The 26,035-nt window shown below is 39.0% G+C and overlaps 1 protein-coding gene across 1 annotated transcript in view; it reads right to left on the bottom strand.

Moving 5' to 3' along the window:
* Window positions 1-25,080, bottom strand: part of WDR64 (WD repeat domain 64) — a gene marked incomplete at both ends in the record, with an annotated part of 151,618 nt that extends 126,538 nt beyond the window's left edge. Inside the window, 4 exons of the mRNA XM_084253145.1 lie at window positions 4,063-4,166; window positions 8,765-8,864; window positions 20,248-20,378; window positions 24,936-25,080. Coding sequence (XP_084109271.1) covers window positions 4,063-4,166; window positions 8,765-8,864; window positions 20,248-20,378; window positions 24,936-25,080 — 480 coding nt within the window. The remainder of the gene's footprint in view (window positions 1-4,062; window positions 4,167-8,764; window positions 8,865-20,247; window positions 20,379-24,935) is intronic.
* Window positions 25,081-26,035: the final 955 nt, after the last annotated feature.

Here is a 26,035-nt window from a genome sequence, read left to right as displayed (position 1 = left end):
ACTACTTATTTCTGGTGTTACAAGTCTTCAAATAGTTAATTTTTAGCAATCTTTCTTCTCCCATTGCATTAATAAAAACAGATGTGATTGTGAATATACATGTGTGACCTATGGACATGTGTGACACCATGTGTGTGTGTGTGTGAGAGAGAGAGAAAGAGAGAGAGAGAGAGAGAGACATCTCTGGTAATATAATGCTATTTTATTTATTTCACATAACCTGGAGCTATTTCATTATGCAGATAACTATTTTCCTTCTCACGTTTTCCCCGAGATACAACCTTTGTTCTGTTTTTCAGGAAATAAAGGTAGTAAATAAGAAAAATAATGCAAAGAAAGAAAAAGAGATGGAAGAAGCTTTTCCTATTTAAATGAGGCACATCCATTTTTGTTTTCATCTCATTTTTCTTCATCACTACTGCCAATATTTTTTGTGTTTACAATGATGATAAACACTTTGTGAGTAGTAACTCATCTAAGCACATAACTACCTTGGGAGGTTTTCATGAATAGAAACAAGGGAATGGAAGTGAAGCAGGAGCACACACAGGTGCATGTGCTGATGCTGGGCAGGAAGGCCAGGCTCCACACCTGCATAGGAGCCTCCCCCATCTCCTCAGGACCCAGCAGTCCTGCTCCTCAGGCACAGCCTTCTGCCTGTAACAGGATCATTGGAAGGCTAAAATTAATGTTAACACTTAATAATATGATGACTACTTAAAATAAATTTTACTTGTATAAAGCTTGTTTCTAGTTGGAATTGAACTAATATTCAGTTTATTTTTGATATTTAACACCAGCCACCCTTTATTTTCGTAGTGTAATGCTATTTCAAGTATGTCATTATAGTTTCCATTTAAATCTCTCGTATTGTACAGGTGTGTAGGGTCAGGAAAAATGTAGGCTTTTCTGCCCTCTTGCCATCAGGATAGATGTTGGATTCTTTCAGTCCTGAATGGATGCCTGATAGCTGGCACCTGGAGTAGGGTGTGGGCATAGGTAGATGGGATTCACCTGGGCTAAGACTGGGCTTTTAAAGGCAGCGTCACGGGGATGCCAGCAGAAGCAGAGAGAAGCAAGAGAAGCAGAAGCAGAAGCAGAGAGAAGCAAGAGAAGCAGAAGCAGAGAGAAGCAAGAGAAGCAAGAGAAGCAGAAGCCGAGAGGAAGAGAACGTCAGAGAGCCCAGATAGAGTTAAGATTTGCTGGGGGCTGGGAGGACTGCCAGCCTCCCGGCCCCCCAGCACTCCTGCCTGCCATGTACCCGCTAAATCCCAATAAAAAACCTGCAAAAAACCACTGAGGACTCTGACTCCTCCTTTACCCGGTCTGCTGGATCCTAGAAAACCTGCTCAGTGGTCCTTCCTGCCCTCTACAATTGGTGTAAGTCGGCAAGATGATCCATGCAGACGGGTATGGAGCCCTCCAAAGACCTGGAGGGACTAAGGAGTAGCAGACTGTTTGCCTGTGACAATGCTGGAGGCGTCATGGAGGCACAGGAGATGGACGAGGCCCAGGAGCTACAGAACGAGACCTTATGTGAAGGAGATGCCCAAGAGGACCAGCCAATGACCCCTGAGGCAACAGAATCGTCGGGGAAGAGAGGACCATGATTCAGAGCTCGCCGGTGCTGATGGCAGGGAGAGGCCTAATGGACTTGAACTAATGAACTTGGACTGACAATCCCAACAGAATGTGGAGGACCTTGGCAGGTTATGTTTTTTTTTTGAGAATCTGGGGGTGGCCAGTGGGCCTTGATGGCCAAAAGCAGCCTGTGTATGCCCACCAGCCAGGTGGAGGAAAAAAGCCAACCAAGAAGGCAAAAGCTGGTGCTGATGCTAAGTTTGAGAAGCCTTGAGTGGCTGCTAAGCACTAAGTAAGCTGAGGAAGGCCAGTGAGTCTCGTAAAATCACTTGTGGGTGATGACCTGCTTGTTGTCAAGTGAGGGTGAGGAGCTGAGGAACCCGTCCTTGGGGGATGGGTGGGGAACGTGGCTTGGATTGGAGCCCAAGCTGAATGTAGAGTTTGTATCCAAGGATCTCCGACCCATGTGCTTGTGCATTGGGTTGGCCTGAGTGCAGGGGTCTGCGAGTCGCATTGGTGGCTACGAAAGCCAAGTGTTGGAGCTACAGCAGACAGAAACCCTGAGGGTTGGGCGATTACCCCCAAAGAGTGGAGAATCGCCAATCCAGGAGTGAGTGCATCCTGGGGGTGGATGTGGTGTGTGGCTTGTAGCCGAGACTACAGCCAGAGAAGGCCAGGAAGCCTGACGGCTCCTGGTGTGTTACAGTAGATGCCGTGAGTGATTCCCCTCCCTCGTATGAGCAGTGCCTTCGGCAGCAGATTTGGTGACTCATCTGCTGGTCTTTTGCACTAGGTTGGGGTCCTGCCTGGACTTGTGTTCTGTTGTATTTTGTTATATTGTGATGTATTTACTTTTGTGGGCCATGGCTGCATTGTTTATGTTTGCTAAGAAAATTGTATATATGTAGATTGTATGGCAGAAAACTGAGGGGGTGGTCTGTAGGGTAAGGAAAAATGTCAGGCTTTTCTGCCCTCCTGCCATCAGGATAGATGATGGATCCTTGCGGTCCTGAATGCATGCCTGATGGCGGGCACCTGGAGTCAGGTGTGGGCATAGGTAGATGGGATTCACCTGGGCTAAGACTGGGCTTTTAAGGGCGGCATCACGGGGACGCCAGCAGAAGCAGAGAGAAGCAAGAGAAGCAGAAGCCAAGAGAGAGGAAGAAAACGTCATAGAGTCCAGATAGAGTTAAGAATTTTGCTGGGGGCTGGGAGAACTGCCAGCCTCCCGCACCCCCAGCACTCCTGCCTGCCATGTACCCGCTAAATCCCAATAAAAGACCTGCAAAAAACCACTGAGGACTCTGACTCCTCCTTTACCTGGACTGCTGGATCAGAAAACCTGCACTGTGGCCAGTCCTGCCCTTACAAGGTGGAAGACAAAAAGTTGGATCTCTGGAAAGAGATGATATTAATAACAGAAATGCCTTGCAATTATATGGGGATTTACTACTCAAAAAGTGGTTCATTACCTTCTGTAGTGGCAGGATGGGACAGAGCAGGATCTTTATGATCCTACGCAGACAGGTAAAGGAGGAGTCCTGGAGCCCTCGGTGGCTTTTCCAGGCTTTTATTGGGATTTTACCAGGTACATGGCAGGCAGGGGTACCAGGGGGCCGGCAGGCCTGCCAGTCCCCAGAGAATCTTCACTCTTGCCCCTACTTCTCTGCTGGTTCTCTTCCTATGGTTCCGTTCTGCTCTCTGGCTTGTTCTGTTCTTGTCTCTGTGACACAGCCCTTATAAGGCCCGTCTCAGCCCAGGTATACCCACCTACGTATGCCTACACCCTACTCCAGGTGCCCACCAACAGGCATGCATTCAGGACTGCAGGGATCCATCATCAACGCTAATGGCGGGAGGGCAGAAAAGCCTGACAATCCCAATGCCTTCATTTAACTTTCACTACAAATCCTCTGAAGGAGAAATGATTGGTCCTACTGTCCTCATTATACAAATGTTAAAAAGAGATATGAAAATATAAGAACTTTAAGTTGCCATTTAAAATTATAGTTAATGAAATAAAAGGGATAGAATTTAAGCAATTCTTTTACTCCAAGTCCAAGGTTCTTGTTGGGACATTTTATTACTTGGTAAGATTGTGGCAAAATCATTTCACATGTGAGATTTTCTGATTTTATCTGAGAAATGATCTAGGATTGTTCATTAATTGTGCTGATGCCACATGGTTTAACATGACATTCTGAGGCACAACCAAGTATATTACTAAAATCTCAGATTGTTCTGGGGCTCAATAATTTCCTTATTTTATAAGGAAATTAATGTGATGTTATGTAATTAAAGTAATGTCAGGCTTTATTTTTTGGAATAACTTAGAAATATGGTCTATACATGCTGTATCTGGTAAATATGCATGATGAACAGACAAAACAAAATTGAGGATGGGAGGGAGGGAAGGAGAGAGGAAGGGGAGAGAAAATTGGAGGTGGGGGAGCAAAGGAGGAATGCAAGTTTTCAAATTACCTGGTTATTAAAGACTGTTATTAATCCTTTCTGAGAAGCTGTTATTAGTAAATCCAACTGAGGAATCTTGACAATGCACTTAATCACATCCCGTCTTCTACTACCTGGTATGGCATAAAGTCATGTCAATTTCCAACAACAAAGATCTTAAAACTCATTTGTTAAGCTTGTTTTTAAAAATAGAAAACAAAAAGAAAGCAAACCCCTATATCTAGAAAGCTCCAAGTTATATAAAAATCAAAGTAGAATAAAAACCATTAGTCATTCATTTTTAATTATTCCCAGACATAGTAATCTGTGTTGATAGCACAGTCTAAGAAAATGTGGTATATGATTTCCGAGGAAAAAAAAAATAAACCTGCCCCCACATACACAAATTTACACATTTGTGTGCACATTCACAGAGAATGAGTTTTCCACAGATGTTTTACAATCATTTCTATTTTGAGATTTTCATATCTCAAGAAAATCTACTTAAACTGTCACTATCATGGTTTATACAAAATAAAAACCTAAGCTTATCTCAGGCTTTCCAGTGTGAAAAATAAAGCTATCTCACTACTGTTATTAATGTTTTCTTTTTACTTTGTGCACTTTGAAAAAGTGCTAAGTTACTTTTCTGCTTCATTAATTCTGTACTGAATGATGAAGTCACATATATTGGTCCTTTCCCAGGGTGGTTTAGTTTCTATTAAAGTCTGAGGAATAACAAATGAGCTGATCTTATACTCTAGTATTATCCCCCTAATCCATACATTCTCAATAGGAAAATATTGCCATAGGTGTGGTGTAGGGTAAGGTAAAAAGTATCAGGCTTTTCTGCCCTCCCACCATTAGGATAGATGATAGAACTCTGTGGTCCTGAATGCATGCGTGATGGCGGGCACCTGGAGTAGGGTGTGGGCATAGGTAGATGGGATTCACCTGGGCTAAGATTGGGCTTTTAAGGGCAGCATCGCAGGGATGCCAGCAGAAGCCGAGAGAAGAGAAGCAGTAGAAGCTGAGAAGCGGAAAAGCAGAAGCAGAACTATGAGAAAGCAGAGCAGCAGAGATCACCAGAGAGCCCAAACAGAGGGAAGACTTGCTGGGGGCTGGGAGGCCTGCCAGCCTCCTGGCCCCCCAGCGGCCCTGCCTGCCGTGTACCTGATAATCCCAATAAAAGCCTGCAAAAGCCAGTGAGGGCTCCATGACTCTGTCCTCCTTTACCCAGTCTTCAGGATCAGAAAACCTGCACTGTGTCCCTGCCTGTCCATACAATCGGCGTAGTCAGCAGGATGATCCATGCAGATGGGTATGGAGCCCTCTGAAGACCTGGAGGGACTAAGGAGTAACAGACTGTGTTTGCCTGTGACAACGCTAGAGGCGTCATGGTGGCACAGGAGATAGACAAGATCCAGGAGTTACAGAACGAGACCTCGCATAAAGGAGACAGCCTGAGAGGACCAGCCAAGACCCCTGAGGCAGCAGAATCATCGGTGAAAGAAAGGACCGCAATTCAGAGCTCGCCAGTGCTGATGCAGGGAGAGGCCTGATGAACTTGGACTAATGGAGCTGGACTGACAATCCTGCCAGAAGGCGGAGGACCTTGCAGGTTGATATGTTTTGGGACCCTGGGGTTGGAACAGTTTTGTTTGTAAACCCCAGGACACAGGAATCTGGGGGTGATCAGTAGGCCTTGATAGCCAAAAGCAGCCTATATATGTCCAGCAGCTAGGCAGAGGAGAAAAAGCCAACTGAGAAGGCAAAAGCTGGTACTGATGCTAAGTTTGGGAAGTGCTGAGTGGCTGTTAAGCACTAAGTAAGCTGAGGAAGGCCAGTGAGTCTCATAAAATCACCTGTGGGTGATGCCTTGCTTGTTGTTGAGTGAAGATGAACTGAGGAACCTGTCATTGGGGGACGGGTGGAGAACATGGCTTGGGGTGGAGCCCAAGCCAAAGAGGGGACCCAAGAGAGGCCGCATGTGGAGTTTGAATCACCAACCCATATGCTTGTGCAATGGGTTGGCCTGGGTGCAGGGGTCTGCATGTTGCATTGGTGGCTATGAAAGCCAAGTGTTGGAGTGACTGCAGACAGAAACCCCGAGGGTTGGCGATTACCCTCAACAGTATAGAATCGCCAATCCAGGAGTGAGTGCTTCCTGGGGGTGGATGTGGTGTGTGGCTTGTAGCCTAGACTACAGCCAGAGGCCAGGAAGCACGATGGCTCCTTGTGTGTGACAGTAAGATGCTGTGAGTGGTTCCCCTCCCTTGTATGAGCAGTGCCTTTGGCAGCAGATTTGGTGGCTCATCTGCTGGTGCCAATAATTGTCTTTTGCCACTAGGTTGTTGTCCTCCCTGGAATTATTTGTGGTCTGTTGTACTTTATGTATTTTGTTGTTATATTGTGATGTATTTGTTTTTGTGGGCCATGGCTGCATTGTTTATGTTTGCCAAGAAACAAAATTGTATATATGTAGATTGTATGGCAGAAAATCCTGAGGGGGTGGATTGTAGGGTAAGGTAAAAAGTATCAGGCTTTTCTGCCCTCCTGCCATTAAGATAGATGACGGAACCCTGAGGTCCTGAATGCATGCTTGATGGCGGGCACCTGGAGTAGGGTGTGGGCATAGGTAGATGGGATTCACCTAGGCTAAGACTGGGCTCTTAAGGGTGGCGTCATGGGGACGCCAGCAGAAGCCAAGAGAAGCAAAGCAGTAGAAGCTGAGAAGCAGAAAAGCAGAAGGAGAGCAGAGCAGCAGAGATCACCAGAGAGCCCAGACAGAGTGAAGACTTGCTGGGGCCTGGGAGGCTGCCAGCAGCACTGCCTGCCATGTACCTGGTAATCCAAATAAAAGCCTGCAATAGCCAGTGAGGGTTCCATGACTCTTTTCTCCTTTACCCTGTCTGCATGGGATCATAGAAAACCTGCACTGTGTCCCTTCCTGCCTATACATGTGGGCAGATTGGGTTTTGAGGGAATGTGGATGAGCCTTACCCATTTTGCAGAAAAATTAGATATACAGACAGTCCATAAACAGATACACAAAATGTCTGCGGTATTATGATGTCATGGGGAGGGGCAGTTAGGAAAAGCAATGCCTAAGAGGATCCTTGGAGGTCAACAATGAAAAAAAGAATAAAAGGTTGAGAACACCATCCTAACTAAGCTATCACCATCATCTCTGCTTTCTCCCCTTCCTGCTATAGACTCTTTGCAACACAGAAGCCAGGCTAAACCTTTACAGTATAACTCAGATAAGGTTTCCCCTAGCTCCTTAACCCTCTCATAGTTTTCTGTCTTAGATGACTTTAGTTAGAAGGCCCTAGACACCTGTCCAAAGTCCACTTCTACCGCACTCCCCCCTCAAACCTCCTGGTCTTTTACCACCTCCTCAGTGCAGTCTTCCCTTACCAACCTTATAAATTACAGCATCATGCTCCTGTCACTGAATGGTTGTTTTTCAGGCACTCCTGCTTTGTTGTACGCTGCAACCTGCTTATGTAAATTTTTTCTGATAGCACTTACTGCCTAATATATGTGTTTGTGTGTGCGTGTATATATATATATATATATATATATATATATATATATCTCCATATTTTTGTCTCTCCTTAGTGTAAAATTACTCATTAGTGTAAAATTCCATAACGTCACAGATTTTTCATTGGTCACTGCTATGTCCTCAACACTTAGAAGAGCACCTGGCCCCACATAATAGACCTTAATAATGTTTGTTTATTAAATAAATAAACTACAGAAACTAAATGCCTCCTAGAAAGATGCTTTCCATGTTTTAACTTAGCATGCTTGCAACTTGCCTCCCAGCTCACTGGCCCTCCTCAGCTAAATGGTGGTGGAAGCAGGGACAACACCTGCTTATGTATTTATGATAATCGTTTCCATGGCCAAAGTTGAGTTCTATTGAGGCCCATGGTTGGGCTAAGGAAGGGTGAGTTGAGCTCACAAAGGACTGATGAAAGTTCAGGTAACTTTTAAAGGATCAACAGATTCGAGCTAGATGACATACTTCATCTCAACTTATGAAGTGAACTCTGGAGAATCTGGGAAGATTCCAGGAATTTTCCTTTCCCTTTCTTGTACTTCATCCTCCCCAGAGAGAAGGAAGGAAAGGAAAATCAAAGTGTCAACATTTGTGAGGGATGTGTTGGGTCCCCAATTCAAATTTTAAAATAAATATCATACATAAACTGGGGAGTTCCCTCTATAGCACACTTTGTGATTGGCCTACTTTGTGATTGGCCCAGAGTTAAATTTGAGAGATTTAGGGTTTAATTCCAGAAGTCAATCAAGGGTGATAATGTGGGGCAGTATTCTACTTAGTGAAAATGTAAAAATTCAATTTTAGAATATTTTTAAATGAAATGTGATTTAATTTACTACCAGAGCATGAATTATTAAGATGCCACCATAGAAAGATTTAAAATGAGATATGAGCCTCTTCAGCAAAAAGTGAATTTTTCCCCATCACATACCTTACTTAGTGTCTTTCTAACTGATAAGAGCATTTCACTCTCAATTGCAAGTATATTATCTTCTGATATTGCATAACAAAGTGTCACTTTCCACCCCCAACCAGTTACAAAGTATTGAGCTACTAAATAAAATGAAAAAAAATGATTATATTGAAATGTTGTTGTTCAATATTTATTTTTGAGAAAGTATTAAAATTCACATTAATTTTTATGGCAAATTAAAATTTCACCTGAGATTACAATTCGCTGTTTTCTAGAAACAAAGAAAACCAAATTTTCTTCATCCATCTGGGAAGAAAGAGACTCTTCTTCAGAGAAGTATCCAAAGATCTAAAATTAAAAGAAAAACAGCACACACACATATAAATATGCACAATATCTCAGAAAATGGCTGAGATATTGTTATGATTTAATCTGGTTAAGTTTAAAGTCTAATTTTAGCTTTGTAAATACCAGGGGTTTCCCATATCAAGAGAAGGCAGTTTAATATATTCAACAAGTTGTGTGCCAAAGGCACGTGATTGTTGTGCAGTCATGTTTTTTTTTTTTTTCCTATGCGTGAACTGAGGCTGGCGTTCTTAATCAGACTGATAGTCCAGTTAGGAACTAGCAGTTATTATGAAGTCACATATATTTCATCAGGCAGGATTCCAGATAAGAACATGGACGCTGAATTTGGCACACCCACCTGACTATTCCTATCCATTTTGCATAAGTCTTCCTGGGTAAGATTTTTTTCATCCCTCCTAAGGAGGAGTTACGGCATTTTTCAGAGACTGCAGTTTCTCTAACCGTTCCAAAGCCTACTCTCTAGATGGTATATTTCTATGAAAGAGCCTGAAGGAGAAGTCTATTTGTGAATAAGTTGTCAAGTTATATATTTCCAAGAAATTAAAAAATAATACTGCTGTTCAGTTGCAGTTCTCATGAATTTGAGACTAGTTGATGCTGGTGAAGGATAAGCAGAATAAACTGGGGAAATCTTCTGAGACATTTGTGAGTGTACATATGAACCACAGGGAATCTTGTCAATTTGCAGTTTCTGACTCAGCTGGGGTGGGATCTTGAGAATGTGCCTTTCTAACAAGATCCCCATGAAGGGCCACACTTTAAGTATAAAAAACTAAAAGATTCAGTTAAAAAGAAATCAATCCAGCTATATATCAGATTGTTTTAATGACATTCCTTTATTTGATCCTAATGAGGCTCAGTGTTATATGTTAATGTGCGCATTCATTGGGTGCTTCACAAATGTTACTACCTCTTCTTTTATATCCAGACCTTATACATGCAAAGACTAGCAAAATAATTTCATCATATTTAGACATTCTTATTTTTTCTACGAAATCAGCATTCAAAATAAACTTGAATAAGGATGGTTTTTCATACGTCTCAACTTTAGGATAAATACTTTCTTTTCAGAAATCACAGTTCATTTTCAATGAGTACAGAACCTCTGGATTTAGCATCAAATTACCTCTGAAGGATTAAGAAAAGAGGAAGAAGAGAGCTTCCAATAGATCTAAGATGGAATGGATAGGAAACTTCTGTCACTGGAATATCCTAACCATCACTCATTGATGAGTTAACTGTCAAATATTGATCTACACCTTAGCCTTGTATCATTTGAATCACAGCTTGGCCTTATGGCAAGGAGCATACACTGTGGAGCAAGACAATCCTGTGTCTGAGTCCAGGTGTTATAGTTAATTTGTATTCAGAATTTGGACAAACCTTCATCTCCTTAGGTCTAAATTTCCTTATAAGTAGAATAAAAGAACAAACTTCTGAGGTTTTTAAACAATCTTTAGGGTCTCCCTGGTGGCCCAAGAGTTAAGCAAAGCAAGGTGAAGCTATATGCAGCCATTGCAGCATGAGATTGATCCCTGGCCAGGGAGCTACCCACATGGTGCAGCAGACCTCTCCTGACTCCCCCACTGTTCCCCTCAGCAGTGTGTTTCAGTCAATCTGCCTGTTCTGTTCCCCACTCTGTCTCTGGTGAGTCCTCTCAGCCCCCGCACCTCTGGCCTGTATCCCAGGTCTTGTATGCATAAATAAGTAAATCTTTAAAAAAAAAAAATCTTTAAGTGACTTGAGTCACATGATGCATTTGTACTGTGTAACACAGAGTAATTGTTTAACAACTACATTGTGTATGGCAGTATACCCACAACTATATATATCTACATAAATATAATTAGAAAGCTTGCATTAAGAAGGCTTAATGGGGCCTCCTCTGGTGGTGCAGCATTTGAGTGATGGGCTGCGAAGCTGCCCGCAGCCTCTGCAGTGCCGGTTCGATCCCTGGCCGCCTGCAAGGGTCCCACATGGCGAGCAGACCTTTCCTGCCTCGCCCACTGCTCCCCTCAGCAGTGTACTTCATCAGTCTACCTGTTCTGCTCTCCACTCTGGCTCTGGTGAATTCTCTCACCCTCCTGTGCTTCTGACTGTACCCAGTGCTTGTATAAATAAATATTTTTTTTTAAAAGAAGTCGTAATGGAAGACAGAAGAAAATATGAATAATAAATTATGTGAAGACCATAGCCACTAATAGAGAAAATTAGGCTCTCTTTGGTGATGATATTTTAAATCAGCAGTCCACTGAGGGATGGAACTAGTTCTTACATAAAAAAGGCTAGTCAGATCGGCACTGTAATAAGCTGATGTGTGTGTAACCTTACTGGGAAAGATGTACATGATTTCAGCAGCTAATCAGAAATGAGAAGGAAATTCATCCCCTTGTTCCTCTAGTCCATCAGGCCCCTGCTTTTGTTTTTTTCTTACTCAACTTAGAATTGGTGGTCTGCCAGCTCCATCACACATCTCCACAGTCCTCCATCCATGCACTGACATGTCAAAAAAACCCACTGCTGGTAAATACACTGCCTGCTCTTGTGCTACAGTGGCTGATTAGCTACACAGAAAATTTCCCTGCTCTATGGATGGGCCACCAATCCATGAGCTCCTGGGTCTTCAGGGCCAACCAGCCATCATCCCATGTGTCCCATAGTGATTTTGTTCATAGTCCACAGAAATTATGTACTCTTATAAAATGTGATTCCACCTCCTGTCACTCTCAACAGGTGCTCACAGCTCCTTCTTCAGATGATTATAGAAATCACTAGACAAGTGTTTCCTCAGCAACATGCCACCTTACTTACAAACCAACCTGGTTTTGCATTCATCCATTCTTCCTTCCTTCCCTGTTTTTGAAGATTTATTTATGCATACAAGAACGGTGTGTAATCAGAGGTGGGGGGTGGGTGAGAGGATTCACCAGAGAGAGTGGGGAGCAGAACAGGTGGACTGAAATACAATGCTGAGAGAAGCAGCAGGCGAGACAGGAGAGGTCTGCTGGGCCATGTGGGTTGCTCTCTGGCTGACCAGGTGCTGCAGTGGCTGGTTATAGCTTGATAGAGCTTTCTTTAACCCCTGTGCCACCAGGAAGGCTCTCTTCTTCCCTTTTAGAGGAAACCTTTATGAAGCAAATCCCTTCACTAATTCTCTACATACCAGTCCTTTTCATCTCTTTAGAGCTTGTCTACTTTGTTTCCCATAGTACCTTCTATTTGCCCCATTTACTAAATTTATCTTTCAGTATGTTCAAATCTCTCCCATCTTAAAAACAAAAATGTAACAATTATTTCAAAGGCAAGGACAAATAATAATTTATCCTTTTCTTACTTTTCTCCAAAGTCTTTCCCCAAGCATTGTAACTTATTCTACTGCGTCAGATTTGATTCCTTTAACCACCACTACATTTTATTTTTCATTGCCTGTAATGTCAGACATACTCTTCATTTTATTTTTGTTGTTGCTGAGATAAATTGGTTTACAATACTACATGATTTGAGGAATAGGTTCATATGTCCTCAGATAAATATCACTGCACTCACCCATCACAAAAGCACCCATAGTCCTTTACTCTAGACATGGGGCTCACTGCCACCTTTGTTCCCATCTCTAACCTCCCTCTTCCTCGAGTAACCTCAGTTTTGCTGTCTTATTTCTGATTTTTCCGGCTTTGTTTTGTTAGTTCCTGTATTTTGTTTCTCTATATTCTAAACATGAATGTAATCATCTAGTATTTGTCTTTCTCCTTCTGACTTATTACACTTAGCATAATCTCCTCAAGTTCCATTCATGTTGTTGTCAATGGCATGAGTTTATCTTTTTTTTTTTTTCAATAGCTGAGTAGTATTCTATTGTGTATAAATACACGACATCTTCTTAATATTCTTTTCTGTCTGGGCAGAGACACGCTCTTTTTGAACTTGAACGCTTCTCTTTATAGTATTCTATTGCAACTGGCACAAATGCCATGACCTTAAAAACATCTATTTGTTAACTCACAGTTCTTTAGGTTAGATGCCCAACATGGGTCTCAATGAGAAAACTGTCTTTTACTGAAGACTTGGGGGAAAGTCTGCTTTCAAACTCATTCAGGCTGTTGGCCGATGTTCCCTTTTCTCTGTCGTCAGCTTGGGGTCCCTTACATTCTAGAGGCCTTTCCTCAGTTCTATAATACAGTCCCTTACACTTCAGCACCAATAACAATGCTTCAATTTCACCTCAAGCTTGGAAATTTACTTCTGCTTTCTTTTCAGGGATTCATGTGATATCCATTGTGCCAACCCAGATAACTTAGGAAAATCTTCCCATATTAAGGTCAGCTAATTAGTAAACTTAATTACATCTGTGAATTCCCTTCACAGCAGTACCTAAATTGGTGTTTGATTAAATAAGTAGGGAAAAGGAAACTTTTCTCTATAGTAGAATTCTGCCTCTTGTATCCTCATTTTACAAATGCTTTTTGGTACAATTTAAATTATTTGTGCAGGGTCTCCCTGGTGGTACAGCAGTTGAGAGCTGGGTTGTGAAGATGCCTGAAGCTTCTGCAGCGCCAGTTCAATCCCTAGCCACCGGCTAGGGTCCCACATGGCATGCAGACCTCTCCTGCCGCCCACTGCTCCCCTCAGCAGTATATTTCATCAGTCTGCCTGTTCTGCTCCCCACTCTGGCTCTCGTGAATTCTCTCACCCTCCTGCGCTTCTGACTGTACCCAGTGCGTGTATAGATAAATAAATAAATCTTTAAAATAAATAAATAAATAATTTGTGCAAAATACAATAAGAAAATGACAAATGTTAGCAGTCAATTTCACCTTGGAAACAGATTAGGCAATAATTTTCAGAAAATAATGTGAAATGATGATGATGATTTTTCTTCTAATAAATTTCAGTGTTTCTCAGGAGTGGAGGAATTCCTAACCATATGTGTTGCACTTAATTGGAAATGGGACGTGATCACATAGCAGTTAGTACTCTGCATTAGGAAACGATATCTTATGTATTTATGAAGCCTATATTTAAAGAGCAATTTATGGTAATTTAAGCTGATTGATAATTTTGGTGTAACTTTTATGGACATAGTGACAGTATATTTGTTAAGTGTCTAAGAAGAGACATGGGAAGAAGTCAAGTAGTGTCTTATAAGAGACAATATTTAGTGCTTTAGTGCTTTAGATTAGGCATGGGTCCACATCCTGATTCTACTGCCTGCCAGTCACAGAATCTCAGGCAATTTTCTTAATTTCTCTAAACCTGAGTTTCCCCAGGTAAAATAAGGATAATCAATAATATCCTCATCCTAATGCCTTTGTGTGGTCACTAAATGAGGAAGTACATGATGGAAATAATTAGTAAATAGGAAGATTAGACAGTACTTGGATTTCACCATCTGCCAGGTAGGCACCTTTGATGTTTGAATTAATATATAATACCCAATTTTGTAAGAGACAGTTTAGGAAACAGCTGGTCAGCTTTGCCATCTTACAGCACATCAGCCACACACATTGCTGTACATGTATTTATAGTCACATCTATATATAGGTAGGTGCCATCATGTGAAACAACTGCTCTCATAAAAATGACAAATACTTTTCACCACTGAGTTTGATGTTTGCTAAGGGTTTGTGATGCAATATCTTTATTAAGTTGAGATATGTATTTTCCCATTTTATTAAAAGATTTACCATAAGTGGGTATAGATTATGTTGAAAGATTTGCCAGCATCTATTGAAATGATGGTGAAATGTTTAGCTTTCTATTGTTGATCTGGTAATTGATTGATTTGCTCATGTAGAACCAACCATGTATCCTGGGTATGAATCCTTACTATTCAAATGGATAACTCTCTTAATGTATTGTTGAATTTGAGTTAAGAATTTGTTGATAATTTTTGCATCTTCATTCATAATATGTGATATTCTTATCAAAATGGAGTAAAAACTTGGATATCAGACCCAAAACCACAAAAACATAGGGGATACACTGCTGGACAACAACTACAGAGATGTATTGGGGGATATAATTCCAAGGGCCTGAGAACCAAAAGCAAAAACAAGCAATAATAAATAATGTAAGTAATAAACAAAAATAAACATGTAACTACATGAAACCAAATCCCTTTTTAACATGAAAGAAATCACCACCACCACACACACACACACAAACACACACACACACACATTATGATATGGACTGGGAGAAGATATTTGCACATCATACATCTGACAAGGCATTAATTTCCAAAATATGTAAAAAACTCACAACTCAACAACAAAGAAGCAAACAACCTAATCAAAAAAATAGACAAAAAGATTGCATCAAGATGGTAGCAGAGTGAAGCTTCCTCCAGACAGAAGCAATAAAACCAATGCAAAACAAAGGTAAAAACCCCTGATCATCAACACATGCAATAGGAGCATTAGCACTAGTGGAAGTGGTAGGAAAACTCTAAGTGACCTTTGTTTAAGTAACAACAAGGCAGTACATCACACAGTAGGAGAAGTGGCTATGATCCTCAGCCCCCTAGATAATGACTTATGCATATGCCAAGATAGGGTCTCCAACAACCCAGTACTACACAGGATAACAATGTGAAAAGGAGGTACCCAGGATAGAGGGTATAATGCAGAAGAACTACAGAGGTGAGGGGTTATAGAGCTCAGATTATTGGCTTGAGTCTGAGGCTCATAACACAAAACAGTTATAGGCTGATTCAGATCAAAGCACCTGGATGAAAATGATAATATGAGTTACCAGAATCTATGCTATACAGCAACATCAGTCTTAAGGGAGAAGATAATTACAATATACATCCACATTAAAAAGCAAGAAAAACTCCAAACAAGATTACCTTGATAACAAAAAATACAAAGGCAAAAATATTATACTCCAATATCCTTGAAGGTTGACGCAAAATATTTTCAAGATACAACAATCAAGAATTACACACCATGATCAAGTAGGATTTATCCCAGGAATGCAAGGATAGTTTGCTATATGTGAATCAATTAATGGAATATATCATAACAACCAGAGTAAAGATAAAAACCACATGGTATTATGAATTAAGGCAGAAAAATCATTTGACAAGATTTAACACCCATTATGATAAAAATTATAAACAAAATGAGAAAAGAAGGAACCTACCTCAACTAATAAAGGCCATATGTCACTAGCCAGCAGTCATTATAATGCTCAATGGACGAATACTGAAAGCTTTAGTATCTGGTACAAAACAAAGATGCCCACTGTCAGCACCTCTCTTTAATTTAGGATTAGAGGTCTTGACCAGAGATATCAGACAAGGACAGGAAATAAAAAAATCCAAATATGAGATAAAGAAGTGAAACAATCTTATTTGCAGGCAATAAGATATATACAGAAGATCCTAAAGACCAAAAAGTTATTAGAAACAATAAATGAAGTGGCTATTGGCAGACTACAAAATCAATATACAAAATCCATTTCTTTACATACATACGTATATAAGCAATGAACAATCCAAAAGAAATTAAGAAAGTAACTGCATTTACAATTGCTTAAAACGAATTAAGTACCTTGGAATAAACTCAACAATGGAGGTAAAAGACCTATACACTGAGAACAAGATGTTATTAAAGGGCTTAGCGATGTAAGGAAAGGAAGAGAATCAATGTAATCAAATGAGGTTTTTTGCCTAAATGTAATGACATCCACATCAAATTCCCAGTGATATTTTTCAAAGATACTGAACAAAAACATATTGAAATTCATATGGACTCACAAAAGGCCTTAAACTGCAAAAGCAACCTTAAGAGAAAAGGAGAGAAAGAGATATTGCATTAACTGATTTCAAATTTTACTATAAAGCAAACAACAGTATGAAAAATAGTTTGGTGCTGGCACAAAAAACAGGTACATGGATCAATGGAACAGAATTGAAAGCCTGGAATTATATTCACCAATATACAAGCACCTAATCTATAATAAAACACCATGACCATAAAATGAGGAAAAGACAGTCTCTTTAATAACTGGTAGAGGGAAAAATGGAAAGTCACACAAAGAAAGAATAAAGGTCGATTACTTGCCAATACCATACACAAAAAATAAACTCTAAATGGATTAAAGATTATAAATTACATAAGAAGAAAACATTGGCATACATACATTCTGTGTTATAAATAATAAAGATTATTTGGTGACTCAACCCCTATACTAAGGTATTAAAACAAAATATATAATTTGACTAGCTGAAGTAAAAAAGCTCCTATAAGCAAAAGAAATTTTAAGATTATTAAATAGTCTCATGGATAAGAAAAATATGTACACAATATGTATGATAAGGGATTAATTTCCAAGATATATAGAAAAAACTCATATAATTCAACAATAACAACAACAACAAAATAACCCAAATGATTCAATTAACAAATGAGCAGCAGACATGAACAGACAATTCACTAAAGAGGACACCCAGAAGGGCAAAAGACGAAAAAATGTTCATCATCTTTCCTAAGACAATTGCAAATTAAAACTAAAATCTCAGGCCTCCCCGGTGGCACAGCAGGTTGAGCGTAGTGCTGTGAAGCTGTCTGCAGCCTCGGCAACATGGGTTCGAATCCCGGCCGGCCAGGCAGATACCCACATGGCAGGGCAGACCTTTTCCTGTCTTGCCTGCTGCTCCCCTCAGCAGTGTTTTTGGTCATCTGCCTGTTCTGCTCCCTTTTGTGTCTCTGGTGAATTCTGTCATCCTCCCACACTTCTGGCCTGTACCCCAGTTCTTGTATAAATAAATAAATTTTAAAAATAAATAAATAAAACTAAAATCTCACACCTGTGAGAATGGCACTTAAAAAGCTTTCAACAACACATGCTGGCGATGATGCTGAGAAAAAGGAATCCTGTTACACTGTTGGTGGGATGTGAACTGATGAGACTATTATGGAAAAGAATCTAGACTTACCTTTAAAAATAAAAAAGGAAATCCTGTATGATCTGGCAACCATTTATTGGGCAGATATCCAAATGTTCTACAAGACTTGCAGCAGCATTATTTACAATAGCTAGGCCACTGAAGTCTAAATCTCTTTCAGTGGAAAATGGGTCAAAAAGATGTAGTCTATACATACACGAAATATTGCAAAATCACAAGAAAGGATGAAATACAGCTATTGTCAACAAAGTGGAGTGGTTTTGAAAAAAATCACTCTTGTATGTTTTCCTGTATGCAAGAACACATATCAGAATGATAAAAACAAATATTGGACATTCATAAAACAATTTAATAATTGGGCCTCCCCTGGTGGTGCACGGGATTGAGTGTTGCGCTCTGAAGCTGTCCGCAGCCTCTGCAGCACTGGTTGGATCCCGGGCCGCCGGCGAAGGTCCCACATGGCGCAGCAGACCTCTCCTGTCTTGCACACTGCTCCCCTCAGCAGTGTATTTCGTCAGTCTGCCTGTTCTGTTCCCCATTCTGTCTCTGGTGAATCCTCTCACCCTCCCACTCATCTGGCCTGTACCCCGGTTCTTGTATAAAATAAATAAATCTTTTTAAAAAACCCAACAATTTTATAATGTAAAATACTTTCAGAAACTACTGCACATCTACAAACATCCTCACTGCTTTGAGGTTAAAGGGAGGTAATGGACAGGAGACACAGGGATGTTGGTGTAGGCCAGGAGCTAGAAAAATCATAAGAAATATAAACTGTGGTATATGGAGTGGTTAGATGAGTATATCAAGGACTGATTATATTTAAAACCTGACAAAACCAGAACCCTACTATGAACCACAATTTCCCAGTCTTTAAGCTAAGAATAAAATGCACCATACCTAATTGTGGGGAAAGTTAAGTAAATAAATGCATACATGGGTACTGGAATATTACCTAGCACAGAACAAGTGATGTAACAAGAGATGTTTCTATATTCTCTGATATATGTGTATTTATGTAATGTATATATCACATAAACATATATGTATGCTTACATGTGTGTATATATCTACATTATGAAATTATGCAATTTGGAAAGATAGATTAGGAAATTTTTATAACTCTTATAACTATTCTAGAAGAAGCAGAACTCAGTAACAGACACAAACCTGACGGAAGGGACAGGCAAGTCTTAATTATTCATATTTCTTCATTATTCGAGCCTCCCTAGAATACTGGAAATACATGAATACTTTAACTTTCCTATGGTCCTATTTGAAAGGAATGAAAATCACAGATTGATTTTTGAATGATGAATCTCAGAAACAAATGTCTGGGCCCATCCTCTATTCCACAACTTTCTGAATATATAACCTTGAATAAGTAATTTACCTGCCTAAAAACAAATGTGCAAAGGACCTAAATAGACAATTCTTCAGAGAAGACACATGAAAAAATATTCAACATCACTTATAAGGGAAATGAAAGTCAAAACCAGAGAAAGATAACACTTTATCCCTGTGAGAGTGCCCTGTATGAAAAGACTGGAAACAACAAATGTTGGTGAAGGTGTGGAGAAAAAGGAACCCTCATCCACTGTTGGTGGGAAAGTAATTTGGTGCAGGTTTTATGGAAATTTCATGTGATCCAGCAATACTTCTGCTAGGTATTTACCCAAAGAATCTGAAAACTCTAATATGAAAATCATATGCACTCCTATATTCATAGTAGCAAGATTCACTATAGCTAAGTCATGATACCAATCTAAGTGCCCAATTATAGACAACTGAATAAAGAAATACAGAATATATATGCAATGGAATACTGCCCAGCTTCCAAAAAGATGATACAAAGATGGTACAATATGGATAGAGAATTAAGTCAGAAAGTAAGACACCAACTATATAATTTTATTTCTGGAACATAAATATAAATAACCAAAGAAAACAAACTGGCAAAGCACAGCAAAATGGTGCTTAGACTTGAAAAATTTACAGTTAACCAAAGGTAGTGGGGGTAAGGTAAAGAATGGGAGTCCTGGTAGCAGGTGATGAAAGTGTGATGCTGGATCCCAAAATTTTGTGGTTACGTAAATGACTAACAAAAAAAATGTTTAGTAAAAATAAATCATAAATGTTGCCACTTATACTTGTAATAGCACAATGTTACAATGCTTATTATAAATAACTTCCAAAGGGATACTAAAAACATCAAATGACTAGAATTTCTTGAGGAAAATTAATAGAGATGTTATACCAGATAAATTTGTTCAGAAGAGACAAAGTTTTATATTGTGAAAGGAAAGACTTTATAGGTGTAGGCATTTAAACCTGTCACATACACTTTGTGGATTTAACCCCTTTGGGAGGAATTTCATTTAATTATTTATTCTAGACTAAGAAAGGATAATGCCTGGATTGTATACTATAAACATGAAAGGCGACTACCTCACACCAGTCGATAGATGCATCAGGGTTGTTGCAGAGTTTTCTGTAAAAACATTTTACATCTTGATTCTTCACTTCTGGACCAAAGAATTCCTTTACCATTCCATAAAACTTTTCATAATCAATTGCATCTGTATAATCAATTGCACAAGAGTATTATTATAAAATTGCAAATTCCAAACTGCATTTTCAGCTGCTTTTCCTATTTGTTAATTTATTTCATTATTTTTGTATCTCTCATCCCCAATCTGGTAGCCTCAGTTTTGCAGTGATATTTCTAGGGTTTGTTTTTCATTAGATTTTAATAGACCCTTTTTTAGGGAACTCATGTTCTAGTGGGAGAAACAGAAAATTAACAAGTGAGCAAAAAGTGTTTACAGACAATGTCAGGCAAAGTTAGAATTAGACATTAGATTAGTGGTTCTGGATGGATGCAGTGAGAAGGGCATGAAGGAATATTCCAGAATACCAGAAATGCTCTCTATCTTGATCTGGTTGGTAATGCAGGCATGTTGACTGATGTCCAAATTTATTAAGCTAAATATTTTTGATTAATGTGTTCCATGGACTTTATTGTATGAATACCATACCTTAGCAACAAAATAAAAATCATTAATCACAGATTAAGTACTAGAAGGGAAACCAACGGGGTAGTATTGAACATCAGGAAAGCCCTCTTGAAAGAGATGGGTAAATAAATAAGCTGAAGCCTGATAAACAGAAAGAGTCAGCAATGCACAAAGCTGGGCAAGAGTGTTTTAGGCAGAGAGAGACCAGCAAACAAAAAAATACACTGAGAATGTTCTGGGAAGGTCAGTAAGTATGGAGTACAGTGAAGACTGGTTAAAAAGTGATGTGAGATAAAATCAGAGGAATGCTAAGCTAGAGTCAGAAGTTTATATTTTATTTGAAACATGGGAAATGATGACTTGACTTTAAATTTTTTGAAAGCACTCTGGCTTTCTCATCTGGTAAGATGAGTGAAAGCTATAAAACAAGGGAGAGGTTAGTACATTAGTCCACATTTCAGATAATGGGCCAAGGAGGTACAGAGATCATCTATAACTCAGCTGTTATAAAAAAAAATGCCCCATTTATCCCAATTTTCTCAATTATTAAATAACACCCCCTTTCATTCTTGAGAATGTCATTAATCATGTGATAAGTGATATAGACACTCAAGAGATACCATTGAAGATGATAAGATGTTGTGGGAAGTAGATTTGCAAAGACTTGCAAGTCATTAGAAGATTGGAAGTTGTTGGGAGCAGAAATGAGTAAAGGAAAGACAGGAACATAGATTTAATGATCCTCATTCAGGGGTAATGTTGCCCTTTCTCTCCAATAGCGACATTAGGAAATGTCTGCAAGCATTTTTAATTATTACAACTAGGGATGGAGGTGCAACTAATGTGAAATGGGTAGATACCAGAGATGCTGCTAAATACCATACGGTGTACAGGACAGCCCCCTCCCATACACACATTACTCAGCCCCAAATGGTACTAGTGCCAAGGTTGAGAAACTGTACTGAATGACACTCAGGTTTCTGGTTTCAAACTCAACAGATGTTGGCACTACTTACCAAAACATGGGGAACTAAAGAAAGAATAGGTTTCCTAGGGAAAACTAAGCATTCCATCTTGGTCATATTAAGTTTGAAATTTCTATGAGATATCCAAATAGTTTGTCTGTTTATTTTTTTTTATTTTTTTTTTTTAGTTTGGCTGTTTAAATTCACTTCAACTAGTATGAGATATGCATCTCATTATAAATGCCACTTGATGAAGATAATGAGACTTTCTTTCCTAAGATGGTTTCACTTCTATCAAGCACACTGATGAGATTTAGGAGCAATATTACATGGAAAAAAATCCTTCATGGAAAAATAGTATTTGATGCTGTCGCTGTATTTGACACTATAAATAATAAAAATAATAAAAAATAAATAGTATTTGATACTGTTTTTTAGGTAACACTATTCATTAAAAACATTATACTTATTTTTTTAGTTTATAGTGAGAGGAAAACCTAATTTTCTAGTATTTATTAATGAATATGAATCTACGCTAGTATTAGCAATAGGATAAAAGTTAAGATTATATATCTCCCTTCTCAATCTTTCAGGACTATCCATCCCTCTGTCATGGAAGATAATTTATCTAATAGCATTTCAATTTATCAAATATATTAAAATCCATATTCCATATACAATTATATATGTTAATTATAAATATATTTAATATATATACAAATACACACATTTATATTAAAGAGGAAGGCATTTCCAGTGTGGCTTTGTGATTTCAAGCTCTAATTGAAAACAAAGTTGATATTTTCATTTAGCACACATGTAAGGAGCATTTCCTGGACACTGGACTGCCCTAGGGTTACAAAATCCTCCAAGCACTCCCAGTGCAGTAATGGGGGAGGGGCAACAACAGATACACACACAGCATCTTCAGCAGACTAAGTGCAGCTTGTAAAGTCCTCCAATCGCAATTAAGCGTATTAACAATGCTAAGGATGGTTTTTCCTGGGGAAAGTTTGGAAGTCTTTACAGAGGTGACATTTGGTGTGGGTTTTAAAAATGAGCACGAGTTTACAGGCACAAAAAGAAAAGGGGAGGAAAGACAGTACAAGTTGGGGGAACCACATAAGCAAAATTAGAGTAGTAATAGTATGACACATTTGAAAATGCTTTTTTAAAAAAGCTCATTTTAGGGTAGACATGCGTGAAGTAAAGTTCCTGGAGCCAAGGTTGGAAAGGTAGTTTGAGGCAAGAGCTCGAATAGCCCTGGATGCCAAGTAAATGTATATGAATTTTAGAAGTGGGATAATGAGTTAGAAGTGGGCAGATTAAAATAAAATTTAAAAGGAAAAAAATTTGGCAGAAGTATAGGAAGACTATTATGTTAATAAACTTGTAATAACCCTCAAGTGGTATGTCATCAAATAGTCAAGATTATACCAAGATATTTGGACTAAGATACTATAGGAATGTGATGTCTATGCTATAAGTCTGAGAAGGAACATGGGCAAATATCAAGAAAAAAGGGAGCCAGAGATTGTATAAAGACAGGCAGAAAATTTTTCTGGAAGCAGAGTCAGTTGTTAATGCAATGAAATGACCTAGTAGGCTAGAAAATGCAAACAATTTATAAAATTTGCAGCCATTATTAGGTTATCAAATATCTTGGTAAGAGTTTTTTCACTAAAGTGATGAGGGAAGCAGAACTTGAGTAGAATGAAAACTCAGTGACACTGTGGGGAAATTTATAATAGAGGAAAAGACATACAGTGGTAACCTGAAGGGATGGGAAAGTCACGATCTTAGGGTATATTTTTAGTTTGAGATAAACTCAGTGAAATGGAAATTTTGAAGTTGCTGCAGCAAAGTGATAAGCCTTGGAGAGGAAGAAGGATGGAAAGAAGGTGAAGCATTATGTTAGTAAATTAGAAGTGGAGGAAAGGGAGTTGTAAAGAATTTGTGTCTTTTGGTCTTGCTTTCTCTTATAATGCTGGAAGTTTGGCTGAGAAGAGTCATAGAGAGTTCAGAAAAAGTGGTAAGGGTTTAGAAAATCAATTGCACAGAGACAAAATAAACTGACTAGATAAAAATGAAAGGTTTGTCAAGTAGTGTAGAAAATCTAGCCAAGGACATAATCAACTGAAAGACTTATCTATTCTGAAGCTTAGCTCTAACATGTAAAATTGAGTGACTTGGGCAGATGATTTATTTGTACCTTTCCTTTTTCACAAGTAAAGCCAGGACAACAGCAAAATAACAATACCCGTCTGTTATTGATAGTACTGTCACAAGAATCATTTAAATTATATTTATTATAATGACTTACAAATTATTAAATAGTGTTCTAATATTAGCAATTTGGGTTTGAACACCTAAATCAAAATTTTGGATTATAACTATACAGATTAGCATGTTAAATAGATATAAATACATATTAAATAATATATAAATACATATTAAAAGACCAGTCATGCTGAAATTTTAGCAGCTATTTGAGACCTGTTCTTCTCATTACAACATCAGAAGTTGTTCTGTTAGTCTTTTACCCTGTTAAGATTTACTCTTCACTGCTGTCTTTCAACCCTGAAAATTCACACTATACTGCTCCCCTTGAGCCCTGACCATGGTGGAGTCTTTCAGTTTTGCTTAGAGCAGAGGGGGGAGTGGGGAGGAGACTCTGCTAAGATTCCTGCCAGACTGCTGTCCACTACATTCTCTTTAACTGTGCATGGCTGCAATCATTCCAATCTAGAGACATGGGGAGAGGCACAGATAATGAAATATGGTAAAGTAGGAAACTCTGTCCTGCTATGAAAGTCTTTGTGGTCTCATGACACCCTCAGGTAGAGAGATGTTAGGGTGAAAGTGCCAAGTTAACCAGTGAACCAACAAATGGTAGATCTGACAGGAACCCTTAAAAATATCCTTCAATCCAATCCCCTAATTTTACATGTGATACAGCTAAGCTTCAGAAAAGTGAATAAAGCTCCCCCAAGTCCATTTGGCTATTTTGGGACAAAGTCAGAATAAGAACGCAGCCCCCCGTTCACTTCCCATTCATTTTTTTAAGCTAGATTGCTTCTCTCTGATGGTTGAAGACATTTCCCAGTTCCAATCAATGGAACCAACTGGACTACCCTGTTATTACTGATCTTACCTTCTCTTTGAGTAAATAAGCCTGCTCTTTCATCTTTTTTCTGGGCTGCTGTACGTTCAATTAATTTTTCAAACTTCTTCAAGGATGATTTGAAATTGTCAACCTGAAGTGAAACACTCAGACGCTTTCCTTTTCCAATATCCATGAAGATATTTATTTATGTACAGAAATTATAGTGCAAATTTGTCAACTTGGAAAACCTTCCAGTTGTTGCAATGCCTCCCTTCTGTTTCAATTTTTGCTCTAGGTCTCATTCCTTTGATCTCAAAATCCCATATTTTGGGTAGGAATAAGAGTTGCCACTAGAATGCTAGCAGGGGGAGGAATAATGACTTAGATGTAATGCATTACTTTTAGGCAAACATTTCAGGAAAATCCCTGACCTCATAATGTTACCAGTGTCCACCATAGGGTCCTTATCGCATCATAATATCTCTTTAACATCGTACATTCTACATAAGGAGGAAGTTGAAATCTCTTTCCCCATAAATTTTGTGCACATGAGTACTATCTGAGAAGGGGAGAGAGGGATAAAGACCAAGTAAGAAATCTGGCTGTTATTTTATCCCCCCCGTATCCTTATCAAGTCAAACCTCTTGCCTACCTCAAGATACTATAGAAAGTAAGGTTCACCTTTATTCTTGCAATTGTGCTGGATATGGAAACATGAAATTATAAAGATAAAATTGTACTTCAGCATGTGTCATTTCTATCACAGATGAAGATATTTTTATAGGTCATTGAGAAGAAAATGGCTCTTCTCCCACTATTCATTATTCCTCAGTTAAATATAACAACTAAACCAGAGGGATGGGGAAAGGGTAATTCCTGATTAAGAAAAAGTTTTTACAGTGTTGTCAGTTGAGTAACATGAGGACTTTTTGCATATCTTGTTTACTGTAATTGCTATGTCCAATAACTGATTACAACTTAATCTAATTTCAATTCAATTAAGTTTTCTGATCTTCAACTCTTCTTAGGAAGAAGACATTGTACCATCTTTTACCAACAATTAACTTCCTGTCATACAATACTGTAATAGTGTGTGTGGTGCCCAAAGGAAACCACAATTATTTAGACGTGGAATAAAAAGCCTCATA

Source organism: Talpa europaea (assembly GCF_964194135.1).
Source record: "Talpa europaea genome assembly, chromosome: 14".
NCBI classification, from domain to species: domain Eukaryota; kingdom Metazoa; phylum Chordata; class Mammalia; order Eulipotyphla; family Talpidae; genus Talpa; species Talpa europaea.
This window is presented reverse-complemented; position numbering and strand designations above follow the sequence as displayed.